Genomic DNA, 18,965 nt, shown 5'->3' on the forward strand with positions numbered 1-18,965 from the left:
GCACCACCCTCCTTTTGAAGCTTCCAGTCTGTTATTCAAACGTAATCAGCATGACAGAGTGATCTCCAGCCTTGTCCTCGTCAACACTCACACCTGTGTTAACGAGAGAATCACTGACATGATGTCAGCTGGTCCTTTTGTGGCAGGGCTGAAATGCAGTGGAAATGTTTTTGGGGATTCAGTTCAATTGCATGGCAAAGAGGGACTTTGCAATTCATCTGATGACTCTTCATAACATTCTGGAGTACCGTAATTTCCGGACTATAAGCCGCTACTTTTTCCCACGCTTTGAACCTCGCGGCTTATACAATGACGCGGTTAATTTATGGATTTTTCCCGCTTTCACAAGATTCATGCCGCCAAAAAACTGAGCACCGTCACATAATGTGACGTAAATCGAGCGCGCTCAAACTTCCCATCATTCTGATTACGGTAGTCATTTTGTCACCCTCATCATGGCAAAGACACGGAGAAATGCATATGATGCAGCTTTCAAGTTGAAGGCGATCGATCTGGCTGTTGGAAAAGGAAATAGAGCTGCTGCACGTGAGCTTAGCCTTAATGAGTCGATGATACGACGTTGAAAACAGCAGCGTGAGGAACTGACTCAGTGCAAAAAGACAACAAAAGCTTTCAGAGGGAAGAAAAGCAGATGGCCCGAACTAGAAAATGAGCTTGAAGACTGGGTCAACACACAGAGAGCAGACGGCCGAGGTGTTTCAACTGTGCAGATCCGACTGAAAGCCAAAACAATCGCCACCGCAAGGAAGTTTGAGGATTTTAGAGGTGGACCATCGTGGTGTCTAAGATTTATGAGACGTAAAGGCCTGTCCATCAGGGTACGGACGAGTCTGTGTCAGCAGCTCCCTCCCAACTACGAGGAAAAAGTTTCAAACTTCCGCAAATTTACTGATGCAAAGATAGCGGAGCATTCCATCGGCCCGCACGACATCATAAATATGGATGAGGTTCCTCTGACGTTTGACCTGCCTCGGACTGTCAACAGGAAAGGCGAATCATCCGTCACGCTGAAAACAACTGGGCATGAAAAAACGCACTTCACCTGTGTTCTGAGCTGCACGGCATCGGGAGAAAAGCTTCCACCGATGTTGATTTTCAAACGCATGACAATGCCAAAAGAAAAATTCCCGAGAGGAATTGTTGTGAAAGTCAACAAGAAAGGATGGATGACGGAAGGCCTAATGCATGAATGGCATACGGAGTGTTACGGCAAGCGACCGGGAGGATTCTTTCACAAGAACAAGGCATTGCTCGTGTTGGACAGCATGAGGGCCCACATAACAGATTCTGTGAAAGAAGCCATCAAGAGGACAAACTCAATTCCAGCTGTGATTCCTGGGGGCACAACAAAGTATTTGCAGCCACTCGACATCAGTGTAAATCGTGCATTTAAGGTGGCGCTCCGTGTTCAGTGGGAGGCTTGGATGACAAGTGGGGAGAAATCCTTCACTAAAACGGGCCGCATGCGAAGAGCAACTTATGGTCAAGTCTGCCAGTGGGTCCTGACAGCGTGGAGCATTGTCAAAAAATCCACTATCATCAACGGGTTTCGAAAGGCTGGACTGCTGCGTGTTGAAGAGGGCAGCATGAGCTCAGCGGGGAATTTGCCTCCTAATGAAAGTGACGAGAGCGACAATGAAAACGATCCAACATCGGATGAAGCAATTCTGAGGCTATTCAACTCCGACACCGAAGGAGATGACTTCAGTGGTTTCAGTGCACAGGAGGAAGATAGTGACCAATGACTTTCTTGGTAGGCTACTGTTTACTGCTATTTTTTTTATTTTTGTTACAAGCCGTGTTTCGTTAAAGCCTATTTATTTTTGTTACAAGCCGCGTTTCTTTAAAAGCCTATTTATTTTTGTTACAAGCCGTGTTTCGTTTAAAGGCTGTGTAAAGTTCATTTGTTTCAATGTACCGGTAGGCACCTGCGGCTTATAGACATGTGCGGCTTATTTATGTACAAAATACATCTTTTTTTTTTTAATTCAGTGGGTGCGGCTTATATTCAGGTGCGCTTAATAGTCCAGAAATTACGGTATATGCAAATTGCCATCATACAAACTGAGGCAGCAGACTTTGTGAAAATTAATATTTGTGTCATTCTCAAAACTTTTGGCCACGACTGTAGATGTACTACTGCAAACTAAAATACTATAGTACTACAAAGAGTGGTATGAGTGAGTGTGGCATTAAAGATAATGATTGTAATCCTACCTCATTCTTGACTATTCGAGATGACATGATCTTGTCAACAACCGCAGCATCCTCCTCACTGGGGTTTTCCTGCAACATTGACAAGATGGAAACAAACCACTTTAACAGCCCCATGTACAACTTTCATACTCCACACACCAGTTTCATGTATTTTCAATGTATATCTGAATGAAGTATGGCCTTGAGATGCATTGTACTGCTATAACACACATATTAGACTAGATAGGGCTATGCTAGAGCAATGAAGAATGTAATCTTGAGATGTTTTGGTACTGTAGAACCTATCAGTCTTAACAGTGTTTCCCAACTCCAGTTCTCCCAACAGTACACATTGTTGTTGTGGCCCCAGACAAACTCACCTGATTCAACTCATTGGGGCTACAGCAAAAATGTGTACTGTTGGGGGTACTGGAGGACTGGAGTTGGAAACAACTGGTCTAGAAGAACTGAATGTTATTGAGAGTTATTGATTGCTGCCTGGGCCAGGCCAGTATCTCCTCACCACAAACAGCTGCTGTGCTGGCTCTTTGCGTGCTGCAGCAGTGCTGGTCCTCTTGGCTTTAACCATGACCTTCACCTCCTCATCAGACACCCTGGCCTCTCCCTCCTCTGCATACTTCTTCCTCTTCACCTGGCGGTTCGACCGACGGGTCTACAGGGGGGTAAGGGAAACAGGTTTAGTATTACGGAGGTTCTGTATTATACAAATCAGTACAGCCAAAATATCAGTATAACTCTGTTCTTATGTTTTACTGGGTTAATATGTAGTCATCGAAGGCAGTCCTGTCTATTCTCAATAGTGTGTGTACATGTGTCTGTGTGTTGTATGCACTCCGCAGCAATAGGTGTGACATTCAAGTGTGCTTAGTGTTTATTATTAGCAAAACACATCAGAGAGACCCTGCTAATGACAGCCACAGTTTAATGAGATACTAAATACCATTCAGTTGAAACTAATAACGTGTCTGTGGATGAGAATAACCCAGGCTGACCATAAAAGACTCGGGCCTGCCAGGCTGAGTGGTCCCTCCTTCCCTGCCTGTCAGGCTGCCTCCCAGGCTGAGTGGTCCCTCCTTCCCTGCCTGTCAGGCTGCCGCCCAGGCTGAGTGGTCCCTCCTTCCCTGCCTGTCAGGTTACCTCCCAGGCTGAGGGGTCCCTCCTTCCCTGCCTGTCAGGTTACCTCCCAGGCTGAGGGGTCCCTCCTTCCCTGCCTGTCAGGCTGCCTCCCAGGCTGAGTGGTCCCTCCTTCCCTGCCTGTCAGGTTACCTCCCAGGCTGAGGGGTCCCTCCTTCCCTGCCTGTCAGGTTACCTCGCAGGCTGAGGGGTCCCCTGTGGTGATGATGCTGGAGCTGTCTGTCTACTAACTCCACCACTTATAGTGCAACAGACAGGAATGGAGAATCATTCTAAATGACATCTTCAGACAGCTCTAATTAAGACTGGGTGGGGGGGATAATGAGGATAATTATACCCACACATGGGCAGGGGGGGGGGGGGGGGTAATCCCCAGTCGCTCCATACTATGACACAGCCAGGGGGAGAGGGGAGTTAGGGGAGAGAGTAGTCTTTCATCCCCACTCACTGAATACTCTGTCAACTGGAACAGAGCAGATTGTCCCCCTCACTCAACACCAGTGTCTACGGATAAGGACTGTCCTCATGGTATAGAATAGGCCTACCCCTACATAATCCTCAGCTCTACCAACAACAACAGTAAATTACACTGGAGCTATTCGTTCTTGAGTTGGTTAGGCCCTGAACTAACTCTGAACCACCCGGTGTACTTTGACTCCATACCACAGCTGTGATTCCTGTATTCCACTCAGCATCAGCATGGCCAACAAGAGAACCCAAGGACAGGGACTCTCCATGGCTTTAACTATCACAACAACACTGTTATAAGAACCAGTCTATATGACATGAATCTTTAAACATAAAGGTCTGCGTTCTGCAGACTGAGGAAGTGGCCTCTCCATGCCTTTCAATAATAATACTACAATAGATAAATAAATATATTTGCCTACCCCTGCCTTAAACATCACAAAAACACTATCATAAGAGTTCTGCAGCCATAAAGAGCCTGCATACTGTAGTCTTGGAGACATGGGGAGGGACTCCATGCCTTTAATAATCACAATAACACCGTCATAAGGCTTTTGCGTGCTGCAGCTTGGAGACTGGGGGAGGGACTCACCGAGTCATCGTCTTTAAAGGATCTTCGAGGCGGACGCTCTTCATCAGACCCCTCCTCTGAAGACTCTGTCTTCCTCTTCTTCTTCATCCCTCCAAATTTAATGACGATTTTCCTGAAATAAAGATAACAGGACAAACTTTAAGGATCAACGTCTGTTAAATGAGATAAAAAATAGGAAAACTGGACTCTATTTTCTCCTCTTTCCCTCTGCTATGTTTCATGGAAACTGTCTCTGAATAATTGATGAACGATAATATAAAGATTGTCCTTGCTGTGCTAAATAAATGACCTCAGGAGTGTGTGCGCTGCCGTGTGGTGCAGTACAGTGTGCCGTGTTCCTCACTGCATCTTCTAAAGGCAAAAAGGAATTATTACACAAAGAATTATAATTAAGTAAGAATAGTTATTTTGTTTCACTGTTATTACCAGTCCAGCTCGGTTTATTTTTCCTCACTTAAAATTAATGATTTAATTGTTTCCATGGTTGCTTAATGCCTTATTAAATGCACTTTCATAACCTAGAGACAAATAGTGACTGATTCAAGTAGGCTGCAGTACATTTAAGTTATAGAACTTCAAAACATACATTTTTATGGGAAGTAACCATGCAGTACAGTATTAGCTACAGTATTAGCACATGTTTGAAATAAATACTTTAGCATAGTGAATGACCTAACGACCTCAATAAGGGATTATCACATTTAAAAAATATATATATATTTTTAAATCAATAATATAATCATGTCCCTCTTGGTTATTGTGTGAGAATCAGCTTCTAATATGTCCATAACTGTGGTGACTCAATAACTCATCATGTGCAGAATATGCAGTGTGTGTGTGTGTGTGTGTGTGTGTGTGTGTGTGTGTGTGTGTGTGTGTGTGTGTGTGTGTGTGTGTGTGTGTGTGTGTGTGTGGATGTGTGTGTGTGTGTGTGTGTGTGTGTGTGTGTGTGTGTGTGCGTGTCAGAGTGTCTGCAGACAGGGAAGATACATTAGATCTCTGCTATGTACAGTTTGAGAGAGACACAGATACAGTCTCTCTCTCTTGTGTGTGCGCCTGCCTGCCTGCCTGCCTGCCTGTCTGCCTGCCTGCCCGCCTGACTGCCTGCATATCTGTTTGTCTGTGTGTCCGCCCCAGCCTGCTGTATTCTTATCAACATGTTTATTGGATCGAAACAGAGAGATATAGATAGTGACTGAGCCTCCTCCCTTCTCCGTCTCTAGCTCTCTGTCTTGCCACAGATGATCCATTATATTGACCAGATACTCAAGTGGTCGATCTAACAATGAAAATAAATGTCTTCAAAAATGGAAGGCAATCGGGAGGAGGCAAGATCAGGTGGGACCATTCTAGCCAATGAGAGGGCAGATACGTGTGTGAACAACAGGCAAAACTCCGATAAAGTGTTTTTTCTCAAAGATGCCGGGATGTCACATGTCCTCCTAATATCATTAGACTGGTAAAAACCTAAGCATTACCAAACTTCTATCAGATCAAATAAGCCACATCTAACGCCCTCCTGTCCAGAGCCGCCAGAGTCTCCCTCCTGTCCGGAGCCGCCAGAGTCTCCCTCCTGTCCGGAGCCGCCAGAGTCGCCCTCTAGTCCGGAGCCTCCAGCGACGCCCTCTAGTCCGGAGCCTTCAGCGACGCCCTCCTGTCCGGAGCCGCCAGAGACGCCCTCCTGTCCGGAGCCGCCAGAGTCTCCCTCCTGTCCGGAGCCGCCAGAGTCTCCCTCCTGTCCGGAGCCGCCAGAGTCTCCCTCCTGTCCGGAGCCGCCAGAGTCGCCCTCCTGTCCGGAGCCGCCAGAGTCGCCCTCCAGTCCGGAGCCGCCAGAGTCGCCCTCCAGTCCGGAGCCGCCAGAGTCGCCCTCCTGTCTGGGGCCCGCTGTGAGGGTCCCCAGTCCGGGGTCGGCGGCGAGGGTCCCCGCTCCAGAGGCGCCACCTAAGTGGGCCAAGCCTAAGGTGGAGTGGGGTCCACGTCCCGCACCAGAGCCGCCACCGCGGATAGATGCCCACCCAGACCCTCCGCTATAGAGTTAGGTTTTGCGGCCGGAGTCCGCACCTTTGGGGGGGGGGGGGGGGTACTGTCACGCCCTGACCTTAGAGATCCTTTTTATGTCTCTGTTTTGGTTTGGTCAGGGCGTGAGTTGGGGTGGGCATTCTATGTTCTGTGTTCTATATTTTGTATTTCTTTGTTGGTTGGCCAGGTGTGGTTCTCAATCAGAGGCAGCTGTCTATCGTAGCTCTTGCCCACGTGGGTTTTGTGGGTAGTTGTTTTCTGTTTTGTGTTGTTGCACCAGACAGAACTGTTTCGTTTCGTTCACTCTCTTTGTTGTTTTTGTTGTTTCAGTGTTCAGGTTATTTTATTAAATTACAATGAACATTTACCACACTGAATTTTTGGTCACCTTCTTTCCAGGACGATCGTTACAGTTATAGTCTTATTCTAAAATAGATTCAATATTTTTTTTCTCTTAGCAATCTACACAAAATACCCCATAATGACAAAGCGAAACCAAATTGTATTTTTTTTTGCACATGTATTAAAAACAAAAACCAGAAATACCTTATTTACATAAGTATTCAGACCCTTAGTCGTGAGACTCGAAATTGAGCTCAGGTGCATCCAGTTTCCATTGATCATCCTTGAGATGTTTCTATAACTTGATTGGAGTCCAACTGTGGTAAATTAAATTGATTGGACATTATTTGGAAAGGCACACACCTGTCTATATAAGGTCCCACAGTTCACAGTGCATGTCAGAGCAAAAACCAAGCCATGAGGTCGAAGGAATAGTCCGCAGAGCTCCGAGACAGGATTGTGTCGAGGTACAGATCTGGAGAAGGGTACCAAAACATTTCTACAGCATTGAAGGTCCGCAAGAACACAGTGGCCTCCATCATTTTTAAAAGGAAGAAGTTTGGAACCACCAAAACTCTTCCTAGAGCTGGCTGCACGGATAAACTAAGCAATCGGGAGAGAAGGGCATTGGTCAGGGAGGTGACCAAGAACTCAGTGGTCACTCTGACAGAGCTCTAGAGCTCCTCTGTGGAGATGGGAGAACCTTCCAGAAGGACAACCATCTCTACAGCACTCCACCAATCAGGCCTTTATGGTAGTTTCCAGACAGAACCCACGCCTCAGTAAAAGGCACATGACAGCCCGCTTGGATTTTGCCAAAAGGCACTTAAAAAGTCTCAGGCCATGAAACCAAGATAGAACTCTTTGGCCTGAATGCCAAGCTTCACACCTGGAGGAAACCTGGCACCATCCCTACAGTGAAGCATGGTGGTGGCAGCATCATGCTGTGGGGATGTTTGCCTCGATCTTGACTGGTCTCCCAGTCCCTGCCGCTGAAAAAGATGAACGGAGCAAGGTACAGAGTTGAAGTTGACCGATTATGATTTTTCAACACCGATACGGATACCGATTATTGGAGGACCAAAAACCCCGATACCGATTAATCTGCCGATTTTTAAAATTTATTTGTAATAATGACAATTACAACAATACCGAATTAACACTTATTTTAACTTAATATAATACATCAATAAAATCAATTTAGCCTCAAATAAATAATGAAACATGTTCAATTTGGTTTAAATAATGCAAAAACAAGGTGCTGGAGAAGAAAGTAAAAGTGCAATATGTGCCATGTAAGAAAGCTAACGTTTAAGTTCCTTGCTCAGAACATGAGAACATATGAAAGCTGGTGGTTCCTTTGAACATGAGTCTTCAATATTCCCAAGTAAGAAGTTTTAGGTTGTAGTTATTATAGGAATTATAGGACTAATATCTCTCCATACGATTTGTATTTCATATACCTTTGACTATTGGATGTTCTTATAGGCACTTTAGTATTGCAAGTGTAACAGTATAGCTTCCATCCCTCTCCTCGCCGCTACCTGGGCTCGAACCAGGAACACATCGACAACAGCCACCCTCGAAGCAGCATTACCCATGCAGAGCAAGGGGAACAACTACTCCAAGTCTCAGAGCGAGTGACGTTTGAAACGCTATTAGCGCGCACCCCGCTAACTAGCTAGCCAATTCACATAATCTCGGGAGTTGATAGGCTTGAAGTCATAAACAGCGCAATGCTTGAAGCATTGCGAAGAGCTGCTGGCAAAACGCACGAAAGTGCTGTTTGAATGAATGCTGGTGCCTACCATCGCTCAGTCAGACTGCTCTATCAAATCATAGACTTAATTATAACATAATAACACACATAAATATGAGCCTTAGGTCATTAATATGGTCGAATCCGTAAACTATCATCTCGAAAACAAAACGTTTATTCTTTCAGTGAAATACGGAACCGTTCCGTATTTTATCGAACGGGTGGCATCCATAAGTCTAAATATTTCTGTTACATTGCACAACCTTCAATGTTATGTCATAATTACGTAAAATTCTGGCAAATTAGTTCGCAATGAGCCAGGCGGCCCAAACTGTTGCATATACCCTGACTCTGCGTGCAATGAATGCAAGAGAATTGACACAATTTCACCTGGTTAATATTGCCTGCTAACCTGGATTTCTTTTAGCTAAATATGCAGGTTTAAAAATATATACTTCTGTGTATTGATTTTAAGAAAGGCATTGATGTTTATGGTTAGGTACACGTTGGAGCAACGACAGTCCTTTTTCGTGAATGCGCACTGCATCGAATATATGCAACGCAGGACACGCTAGATAAACTAGTAATATCATCAATCATGTGTTATAACTAGTGATTATGATTGATTGATTGTTTTTTATAAGATAAGTTTAATGCTAGCTAGCAACTTACCTTGGCTTCTTACTGCATTCGCGTAACAGGCGAGCTCCTCGTGAGGCAGGTGGTTAGAGCGTTGGACTAGTTAACCGTAAAGGTTGCAAGATTGAATCCCTGAGCTGACAAGGTAAAAATCTGTCGTTCTGCCCCTGAACAAGGCAGTTAACCCACTGTTCCTAGGCCGTCATTGAAAATAAGAATGTGTTCTTAAATTACTTGCCTAGTTAAATAAAGGTGTAAAAAAAAAAGAAGAAAAAAAAAGGCTAAATCGGCATCCAAAATTACCAATTTCCTATTGTTATGAAAACTTGAAATCGGCCCTAATTAATCGGCCATTCCGATTAATCGGTCGACCTCTAGTACAGAGAGATCCTCAATTAAAACCTGCTCCAGAGCGCTCAGGACCTTGGACTGGGGCAAAGGTTCACCTTCCAACAGGACAACAACCCTAAGCACACAGCCAAGACAACACAGGAGTGGGTTCGGGACAAGTCTCTGAATGTCCTTGAGTGGCCCAGCCAGAGCCTGGACTTGAACCCGATCGAACATCTCTGGAGAGACCTGAAAATAGCTGTGCAGCAACGCTCCCCATCCAACCTGACAGAGCTTGAGATGATCTGCAGAGAGGAATGGGAGAAACTCCGCAAATACAGGTGTGCCAAGCTTGTAGCGTCATACCCAAGAAGACTCAATGCTGTAATCGCTGCCAAAGATGCTTCAACAAAGTACCGAGTAAAGGGTCTGAATACTTATGTAAATGTGATATCAGTTTTTTATTTGTAATACATTTTCAAAAACCTGTTTTTGCTTTGTCAATATGGGTTATTGTGTGCTGATTGATGAGGGAAAAAAATATTGAATCAATTTTAGAATAAGGCTGTAACCTAACAAAATATGGAAAAAGTCAAGGGGTCTGAATACTTTCCGAATGCACTGTATAAGTCCATGCTAAGACTCCTGTGTCTCTTCCCTCGTCCGAACTTTGTTACCTAACTACAAAAAAGGAAAAAAGGAAAACACAGTGGCACATCCATCTCATTGAACTGTGAAATAGAGTCCTTCACGGGTCCAAAAACATTGACCCATTCGAAATGGACCTGGGGCTTTCCCATCTGGACCCGATATGCATAAATATATATTTTTTACATAGAGACCCCTTCCGAAAGGACCCGAGGACAACTAGACCCGTTCCATATAGACCTGGTCGTCCGATCCGAGTGAAGGAAGCAGCAGAAAAGTATATTTTTAAGCTACTTTATTAATTAACTGGAGCAGATAAAGCGCGAGGGAGAGGATGTAAAGAGAGGTGAAGCTCGGGCATGGGCTTTGCTGTGTGTGTAGGCTACTGAGAGTGTGAGCGAGTGACACAGGAACAGGGAGGTGGGAGGATGAGACAGCAACCAACCAAGCAGACTCGCACTATAGTAGACTAATAGCTGCCATAGATAGGTTATTTATCATCCAATATGATTATGTAGCCTGTCTTGACTTCATCAAACTGCTAGGCTAATTGAGAATGCATGTGCTTTCTCGTCCTGCACAGTTAAACAACAACAACTCCATTCAGAATATAAAGTAGCAGCTTAGCTGTTGGCTCTTGGTCGTTGTAGCCTATCATTCTCCTTTCATTTTTAATTACAGAATTTGAATTCCATCTTCCATTGATTAAATATCTCCTAACACGGAGGCTCTATGGATGTAGCCTATTGCCGCTTTGATGACTTATGATTGGCCAACAACAACAGTGGCACGTTTAGCTTGGGGTCCCAGATTGGGTCTCGGTATTCGGGTACAGGTGGATCCGGGAAGACCTCTACTGTGAAGTCCTCAGCCTAGACATGTACCGTATATGTCTGTATATGTTAGTATTGTACAGGCCTATGTCTGTACTCTATGTCTGTTCTGAGTCCTCTAAACGCCCTACATAACCTGAGATCAGACACACCGAGATAATACAACAGCTCCCTCATTCCCGGGGCCGTACTCCTGTCTTCTCTCTGTGTGTGCTCCTGATCATTCCTCCCTCATTCCCTCTGTCATGCACATTATCTCTCACCTTGTCTTCCTCCACCCCTCTCCTCCCCTCTCCCCTCCCTGTACTCTCTCACACAGCAACAGAAGCTCTCTAGCTCTGTCTGATACGCTCCAAAACACGGCAACGCTCACACGAGCAGACACGCAGTAAGTCGATTCCTTCTCACACAACACCAACTACTCTGAAACAGGTACTCACACATACACACGCATACATAGCTAACTACAGTGCCCTCCGTAATTATTGGGAGGGCACTTATTATTTTGGCTCTATACTGCGACAGTTTGGATTTGTAATCAAACAATGACTATGAGGTTAAAGTGCAGACTGTCAGCTTTAATTTTAAGGTATTTTCATCCATATCGGGCAAACGGTTTGAAATGACAGCATTTTTGTACATAGTCCCCCCATTTTAGGGTACTAAAAGTATTGGTAAAAATTTACTTATGTGTATTAAATTTAAGTATTTGGTCCCATATTCCTAGCACACAATAACTACATCAAGCTTGTGACTCTACAAACTTGTTGGATGCATTTGCTGTTTGTTTTGGTTGAGTTTCTGATTATTTTGTGCCCAATAGAAATTAATGGTAAATAATGTATTGTGTCACTTTCATTGTAATTAAGAATAGAATATGTTTCTAAACACTTCTAAATTAATGTGGATTCTACCATGATTATGGATAATCCTGAATTAATCGTGAGTGTTATACAAATATCATACCCCCCAATAAAATGCTAACCTCCCCTGTTATTATAATGGTGAGAGATTCACATGTCTTGGGGGTATGATATTTGTGCGTCTAACTTTCTCACTTCAATACATATAAGTCAATTTGTCTCAATACTTTTGGTCACCTAAAATGGGGGTACTATGTACAAAAAGTGCTGTAATTTCTAAATGTTTCACCTGATATGGATGAAAATACCCTCAAATTAAAACTGTCAGTCCGCACTTCAAACTTGTTGTCATTGTTTGAGTTCAAATCCAAACTTTTGGAGTATAGAGCCAAAGGAAGAAGAAATGCTCCACTGTCCTAATAATTACAGAGGGTACTGTATGTGCTGTGACAGTGCTAGCCTGTCTCTAGTTAAGCGATAGAATACTCCCTCTGGGCTTATGCTCCAATACAGTACAGTGGAGCCAGGAAAACCAGCCAGCCAGTCAGTCCTCCAGCCAAACACAGCCAGTCATTCAACCAGCCAGGCATTCATCCTGCCTAGTGCTTACAGCCATGACCACGGCCTAGCCTGTCTCAGTCACACTAAGCTGGCCTCGGCCTCACACACTGGTTCTCGGCCACACGCCAGGCTAGGTCTAGGATAGGACACACACTATGCTAGGTCTAGGATACACTATCCCACCTGGACATTTCCCACTAAATCAGGACTGATATTGGCTCTGGTGGTTTAGATGGAGACAAAGGGAGAGAGAGGGTGCTAGAGAGAAGGCACGAAACATACACACAAAACCACACAGCACACACAGTTATCTATACAAATAACCATGCATTTATGTGTACACACACACACACACACACAAACACACTGTGGTCTGTAGGAGGCTGAGCATTTCTCCCACTGTCTGTCAATACTAGAGCTTTCGTGGTCTCCTTGAACATGTAGTGTTGTTGTAGGACTGAAGCCATCTTTCTCATTTTACTCCTCCTCCTCTGGATGATATTACACTTCCACAATGACACTTTGGGGTTGCCTGGCAACGCGCCCCAGGGAGTATAGTTGGCAGCGTGGGCGGTGGATGTGACATCACTTCCTGTGAGTGGCAATGGAGCAAATGCTCTACTCTGCTACGCAATGAGCAGCTGAGGAGAATGTGAAACGGCAACAAGACCACTCTAATATCAAGGAAATATGGACAACAGAATGTTCTCCCACACAGGCAGGGCTGAAATACTGAAAGAAAGAAATACAGCAGTTTCATCAGACATTCATCACCTATCATCAGACAGTAGGCCATACTATATTCTCTCCTATAGACGTGTTGGTTGTTTAGCAACAAAACCAACGCGTGTGCAACTATGGGGCAAAATAGACAGGGTTGGCTTAGATTGTTGACAACACGTAACTATATTTCATTTCCAATGTTTATTGAAAACATAAATACATTTGCACAAAGAACACTTATTGTCTCTCAAATACATTGTTACAGATGTTTGTTAGCTAACTAGCTAGCTACTTTTAGCCATATTAGCAGCGACATAAAATCAGTCAAAACAAGACATGGTATCCAGAACAAGATGAAACTAGCTGAAACGAGTCACCTGCGATTCACATGGCAGCTTCTTGTCACTGTTGCTAGCTATCTGGCCATCCAGAATCACAACAACACAAGGCCTTCTGCCCCATTGAAGCGTGCACATGGTTTCCGTGACGTTGTGAGCTAATCCATCTATAGCAAGACACACTTGCTTTATCTTAACCTAACGAGGCCATTACAAGGCTATCAAACCATGCTGCTGACTGTCAATGGCATACTGGACTATAGCAACCCCCCCCCCCCCTTCAAAACCACCATATCTGACACGTAAACCAACAGGATTACTAAACTGTGAAATTAGTGACACTTCTTCAGTTAATTTTACTGTGAAATCATTGATTTGAGAGAGAGGGAGGAAGCATCCAATGGGTTGGCAGCTGTGATGTGCGTCAGTGTTGTTGGAATGTATATGGAGGTTAAGTAAGACCTCAGAGAGCAAGACAGAGAGCATGATGGGAGGATGAGGAGGAACGGAGGAGGAGGGAGGAGGAGGCGTGACGCAGACACACACGTGGAACTCATCCCACATCACACAGGCTTTACAGCCTCAGAACCCAACCAAGGCCACAGACTGGCTTTATACAGGCCCACCCACAGTTTACTACTAATACCACCACTACAGACGTTTCATAGGTATTACAGTTGATACATACACAGGGACGCACCAACACACGCACATAGAGTAAATAACAGACCAATAGCACTATTACTGAAACCACACAGGCACCGATCAGGCACCCAATACTTAGGTTAACTACAGAGGTGCCATCTCTCATCTTCTTTCTCTCTACATGTCCTTCTCCTCTCAAGTCCAGCTGTCCCCTGTGCGGTAGGTGAGTTAGGCCTTCACTCCAGCAGACAGGCTAGATAGTCTGATGGAGTGTTACAGTGATTCCCAGAGAGAGCTGTACTTCTAGTTCTAGCAGTGGCCCCGTTTGGCTCCCACGAGCAGATCCTCATCCTGCCTGGTGCCTAATAACCCAGCATTCTCCTCTTCTCTCCATGCTCAGCCCCCCAGCACTGCCCTGTCCTAGTTGGCACACCACCCACCATTCTGTGTGTGTGGAGAGAACAGTGTGACAGCATTTTGTAGGCCGAGGGCACACTGACATGTTCCAGGGTCCCCGTGAGGAGTGAGGATTGAGAACTTGGGACAGACCAACCTATAGGTGCCAGTGTTACCCCCAAGTTCACTGTAGCCAGGGCCGTAACTACATATGAAGACACAGAGGTCCTCAACATGTAAAGTGTTGGTCCCATGTTCCATGAGCTGAAATAAAAGATCTCAGAAAGGTTCCATACGCACAAAAAGCTTATTTCTCTCAAATGTTTACATCCCTGTTTGTGAGCATTTCTCCTTTGCCAAGATAATCCATCCACCTGACAGGTGTGGCATACCAAGAAGCTGATTAAACAGCTCAATCATTACGCAGGTGAACCTTGTGCTGGTGACAATAAAAGGCCACTCTAAAATGTGCAGTTTTGTCACACAACACAATGCCACAGAAGTCTCAAGTTGAGGGAGTGTGCAATTGGCATGCTGACAGCAGGAATGTCCACCAGACGTGTTGCCAGAGAATTGAATGCTAATTTCTCTACCATAAGTCGCCACCAACGTTGTTTTAGAAAATTTGGCAGTACGTCCAACCAGCCTCACAACCGCAGACCACGTGTAACCCCACCACCCCAGGACCTCCACATCCAGCTTCTTTACCGCCGCGATCATCTGAGACCAGCCACCCGGACAGCTGATGAAACTCTGGGTTTGCACAACTGAAGAATTTCTGCACAAACCGTCTGAAAGCATCTGAAGGAAGTTCATCTACGTGCTGGTCATCCTCACCAGAGTCTGACCTGACTTCAGTTTGGCGTCGTAACCGACTTCAGTGGGAAAATCCTCACCTTAGGTGGCCACTGGCACGATGGAGAAGAGTGCTCTTCACGGATGAATCCCGGTTTCAACTGTACCGGGCAGGTGGCAGATGTTGATGTTGTCGTGTGGGCGAGCGTTTTGTTGATGTCAACGTTCTGAACAGAGTGGTCATTGTGGCGGTGGGGTTATGGTATGGGCAGGCATAAGCTAAGGACAACAAGCACAATTGCAATTTATCGATGGCAATTTGAATGCACAGAGATACCATGACGAGATCCCGAGGCCCATTGTTGTGCCATTCATCTGCTGCCATTACAGCAAAGATCAGAAAGTTTATATTCTTGACTCTGAATGAGTTCTAATCACACCTGCCTCTTTGAGAATGAGTGGAATCACAAACAGTGGTTTGTTTGTTTGTTCCCCTGCATCCTACGGATTTTCCTCCCTGATTTCCCCCCCTGATTTTCCTCCCTGATTTGCCTATCTATTGCAGTAACGTTGAAGGGCTCTGGCTAGTGTTACTTAGCCAGCTAGAAGGATGCAGTAAGAAGCGATGGTTAAAAGGAGCCTACCTAAATAGGCTACTAAGTTCTCATATTAACTTTGCTATACAGCGAGTAGGCTACTTAGACAGACAGTGATGTGGTGAGGCTGAGGCAGCCTGAAATGCATGCAGGAGGAAGCAGAGGAGACAGAGAGAGAGAGAGGAAGCAAGTATAGCGAGAGATTAGTATGGTGGTTCCCAAACTTGGGGTCGGGGCCCCATGTAGGGTACCTTAAGAAAGTCTAAACTAATTAGGGGTGTAACGATTCATCGATACACATCGGTCCTTGATTCAAATGTTTAAGATACGACAGCGTGGGTCAGAAAATCGACTGAAACATTACGAATCATCGATTCACTTACATTTTTGCTCATACTACTTTCTTTCTACCTTCCGAAAACACCTAATATTTTGTTACAACTGATGCGTCCTCTCCTTCAGTGTGGAACTAAGCATGTAACTGTGTTGACAGTTATTGAACTACAAGTCATTTTTCATGCCAAACAACCCTAGGGAAAAATCAGTAGCCTAGTCAAACTGCGCACTGTGTCCAGCCTGCACGCTGACAAACGCGAGTTAGGCGGCATGTTCCTGTTCTTGCACATCTGCCTGGCACCTTCAGCATTCAAATGCTAAAATGGCTTGCATGATATTAGGCTTTATTAGTTGAGTGGCAACCTATGTCATTTGCTATCAATGCACTGTTGAAAATTGTGTTTTACTGGAATAAAAGAAAGCTCCTGCAAACAACACTCATCTGGCTATACCGGCTTACAATCTATTTTATCTTCATTGTTCAGGTTCACCATCAGCAATAGTTTTGGTAGTTTTGCTTTAAACAATCAGTGTACAGTGTATGGTATTTTTTATATACCGAATAAAGTTGATAATTTCATAACGAGGAATCACTTTTGCGAGGCGCACTGCATGCCAAAGTAGGAGGAGAAAAGAAGCAAACTAAAAACTTCAAAATGGTAAAAAACATTCGATTTTGAGATGGGGGTGAAATCCAAAGTTGTGCTATATATTCATTGGCTATGTCATTGCTAATTTGTAAACGATAAATATTGCTAGATTACAGGCTGAAACATTTCATCTGCATAAATTACGAATTATGGTGGACAAAAACATAGGCTACATTTCTCTCCTAATCTGATAGTGGGGTGGTTGTGTCACGAGCGTCGTCTTGAAAATGACTGGACCAAGGTGCAGCGTGGTGAGCGTACATTTTTCTTTATTTTTTAAATGTCGCCAACAAAACAATAAACAACAAAAACGAACGTGAAGCTCTGTAAGGCTATACATGCATTAAACGAAGACAACATCCCACAACTAAGGTGGCAAAACAGGCTGCCTAAGTATGATTCCCAATCAGAGACAACGATAGACAGCTGCCTCTGATTGGGAACCACACTCGGCCAAAAACAAAGAAATATAGAACATAGAATGCCCACCCAAATCACACCCTGACTTAACAAAATCGAGAAATAAAAATGCTCTCTGAGGTCAGGGCGTGACAGGTAGATGCCTAGTCTCCATTATGGCTCAGATCAGGTCCCTACATACACACCCCTCAAACTCAACTCTGGACCTCAAAGCCAGTTCCACTGCATTTTTTCATTGTTCCCTTCTAAACAGGGACTGATCAGGTAGAACAGAAAACCACCAGGCTCCGGACTTCATAGGGTAAGAGTTGAGTACCCCTGGTATACACCATAGACATACACCATAGACATACACCATAGACATACACCACACACACACACACACACACACACACACACACACACACACACACACACACACACACACACACACACAGCTCAGAGAGGCCCAGCTCTATCAAACCATATCCCACTGAATCATTTTAAACTGAAACGGATCGTTCCTGTATTGTATCCGAGCCCATGTATCTAGATACGTATCGAATCATCCTGAAAGGGAAACATACATCCCTTTTACTAATCTTATCAAACAAGTTAGGAACTTAAAAAAAACAAGACATGTTTCAATATGAACACCTCCACATGGTCTATCTTCCCTACAGGCCTACATTAAAATGCTATCATAACGGAAACAATACAGCTCTAAAAACGTCATACGTTTTTGTTGATATCAGTGGTTGTTCGTCTTATCTCCATTTCCCACGGGGGTTTATAGTTTACCCATTACCCACCTTTTTTTACCACTACATCACTGATATTATTACAGAATCGTAAGTAATATTCTAATAATTCATCTGAACGTGATAATACGATAATCTGTGTGCTCCATTGATGTCGGTTTGTGTGGCACTTGATTAGTAATAGGGATGCACGATATATCGGTGAACATATCAGAATCGGTCGAGATTAGCTAAAAATGTCAACATCTGTATCGGCCGATGTCTAGTTTAACGCCAATGTTAAAAACCGATGTCAAAGCTATCGTGCATACCTATAAAACGTAGGTACATGACGTAATAACGCCACATAAAATTTTGAGCTACACGTGCAACACAGCATTCCTAAACTAGCCCACAATGTCTGTTGTGTGGATCGAGCAGTCAACAAGTCGAGCAGTCATTTGAAAGAGTAAGATCGTTTCAGCGAGACATCTCAAATGGCGAAATCCACTAAAGCAAAGGTAATGGAATTAATTTGCCTTCACAATCAACCGTTCTCTGTTGTGGGTGATGTTGACTTTCGCCGACTGGTCGAGCACCGGTACACACTACCAATACAACCAGCCTGAAAACAATGACCAGTAGAAACTGCAGTCATTTTCATTATTCTTAGCAATAATTTAGGAATCCTTGTGAGTAAGTATTAGCAAGGTTGCCACTCGTTATTTGCCTATTGAAATTGAACTTCAGGTCTTGAAAAAAAAATTGCTAGCCAGCTACTTAACCATGTTGCTCAAAGCTAACGTTATAAGCAGCCAGCTAGCTTCATCTGTCTAGTGACGCTCGACTGGACCAGGTTATGTGTTGTGAAGCTAGCCACAATAAGGATTAGGCACAATAGTGGAATTTGTGGTTTGCCTT

General features: G+C 44.4%; 1 protein-coding gene across 8 annotated transcripts in view; it reads right to left on the bottom strand.

The window, feature by feature from the left end:
- The window catches only part of LOC139562966 (chromodomain-helicase-DNA-binding protein 9-like), a 142,317-nt gene that overhangs the window by 72,736 nt on the left and 50,616 nt on the right, over window positions 1–18,965 (bottom strand). For all 8 annotated transcript variants that reach the window (XM_071381172.1, XM_071381175.1, XM_071381174.1 and 5 more), the window contains 3 exons: window positions 4,433–4,544; window positions 2,741–2,890; window positions 2,239–2,307 (listed from right to left, as the gene is read on the bottom strand). In XM_071381172.1, coding sequence (XP_071237273.1) covers window positions 2,239–2,307; window positions 2,741–2,890; window positions 4,433–4,544 — 331 coding nt within the window. The remainder of the gene's footprint in view (window positions 1–2,238; window positions 2,308–2,740; window positions 2,891–4,432; window positions 4,545–18,965) is intronic.

The sequence above is a fragment of the Salvelinus alpinus genome, chromosome 33 (assembly GCF_045679555.1).
Source record: "Salvelinus alpinus chromosome 33, SLU_Salpinus.1, whole genome shotgun sequence".
NCBI classification, from domain to species: Eukaryota; Metazoa; Chordata; class Actinopteri; order Salmoniformes; family Salmonidae; genus Salvelinus; species Salvelinus alpinus.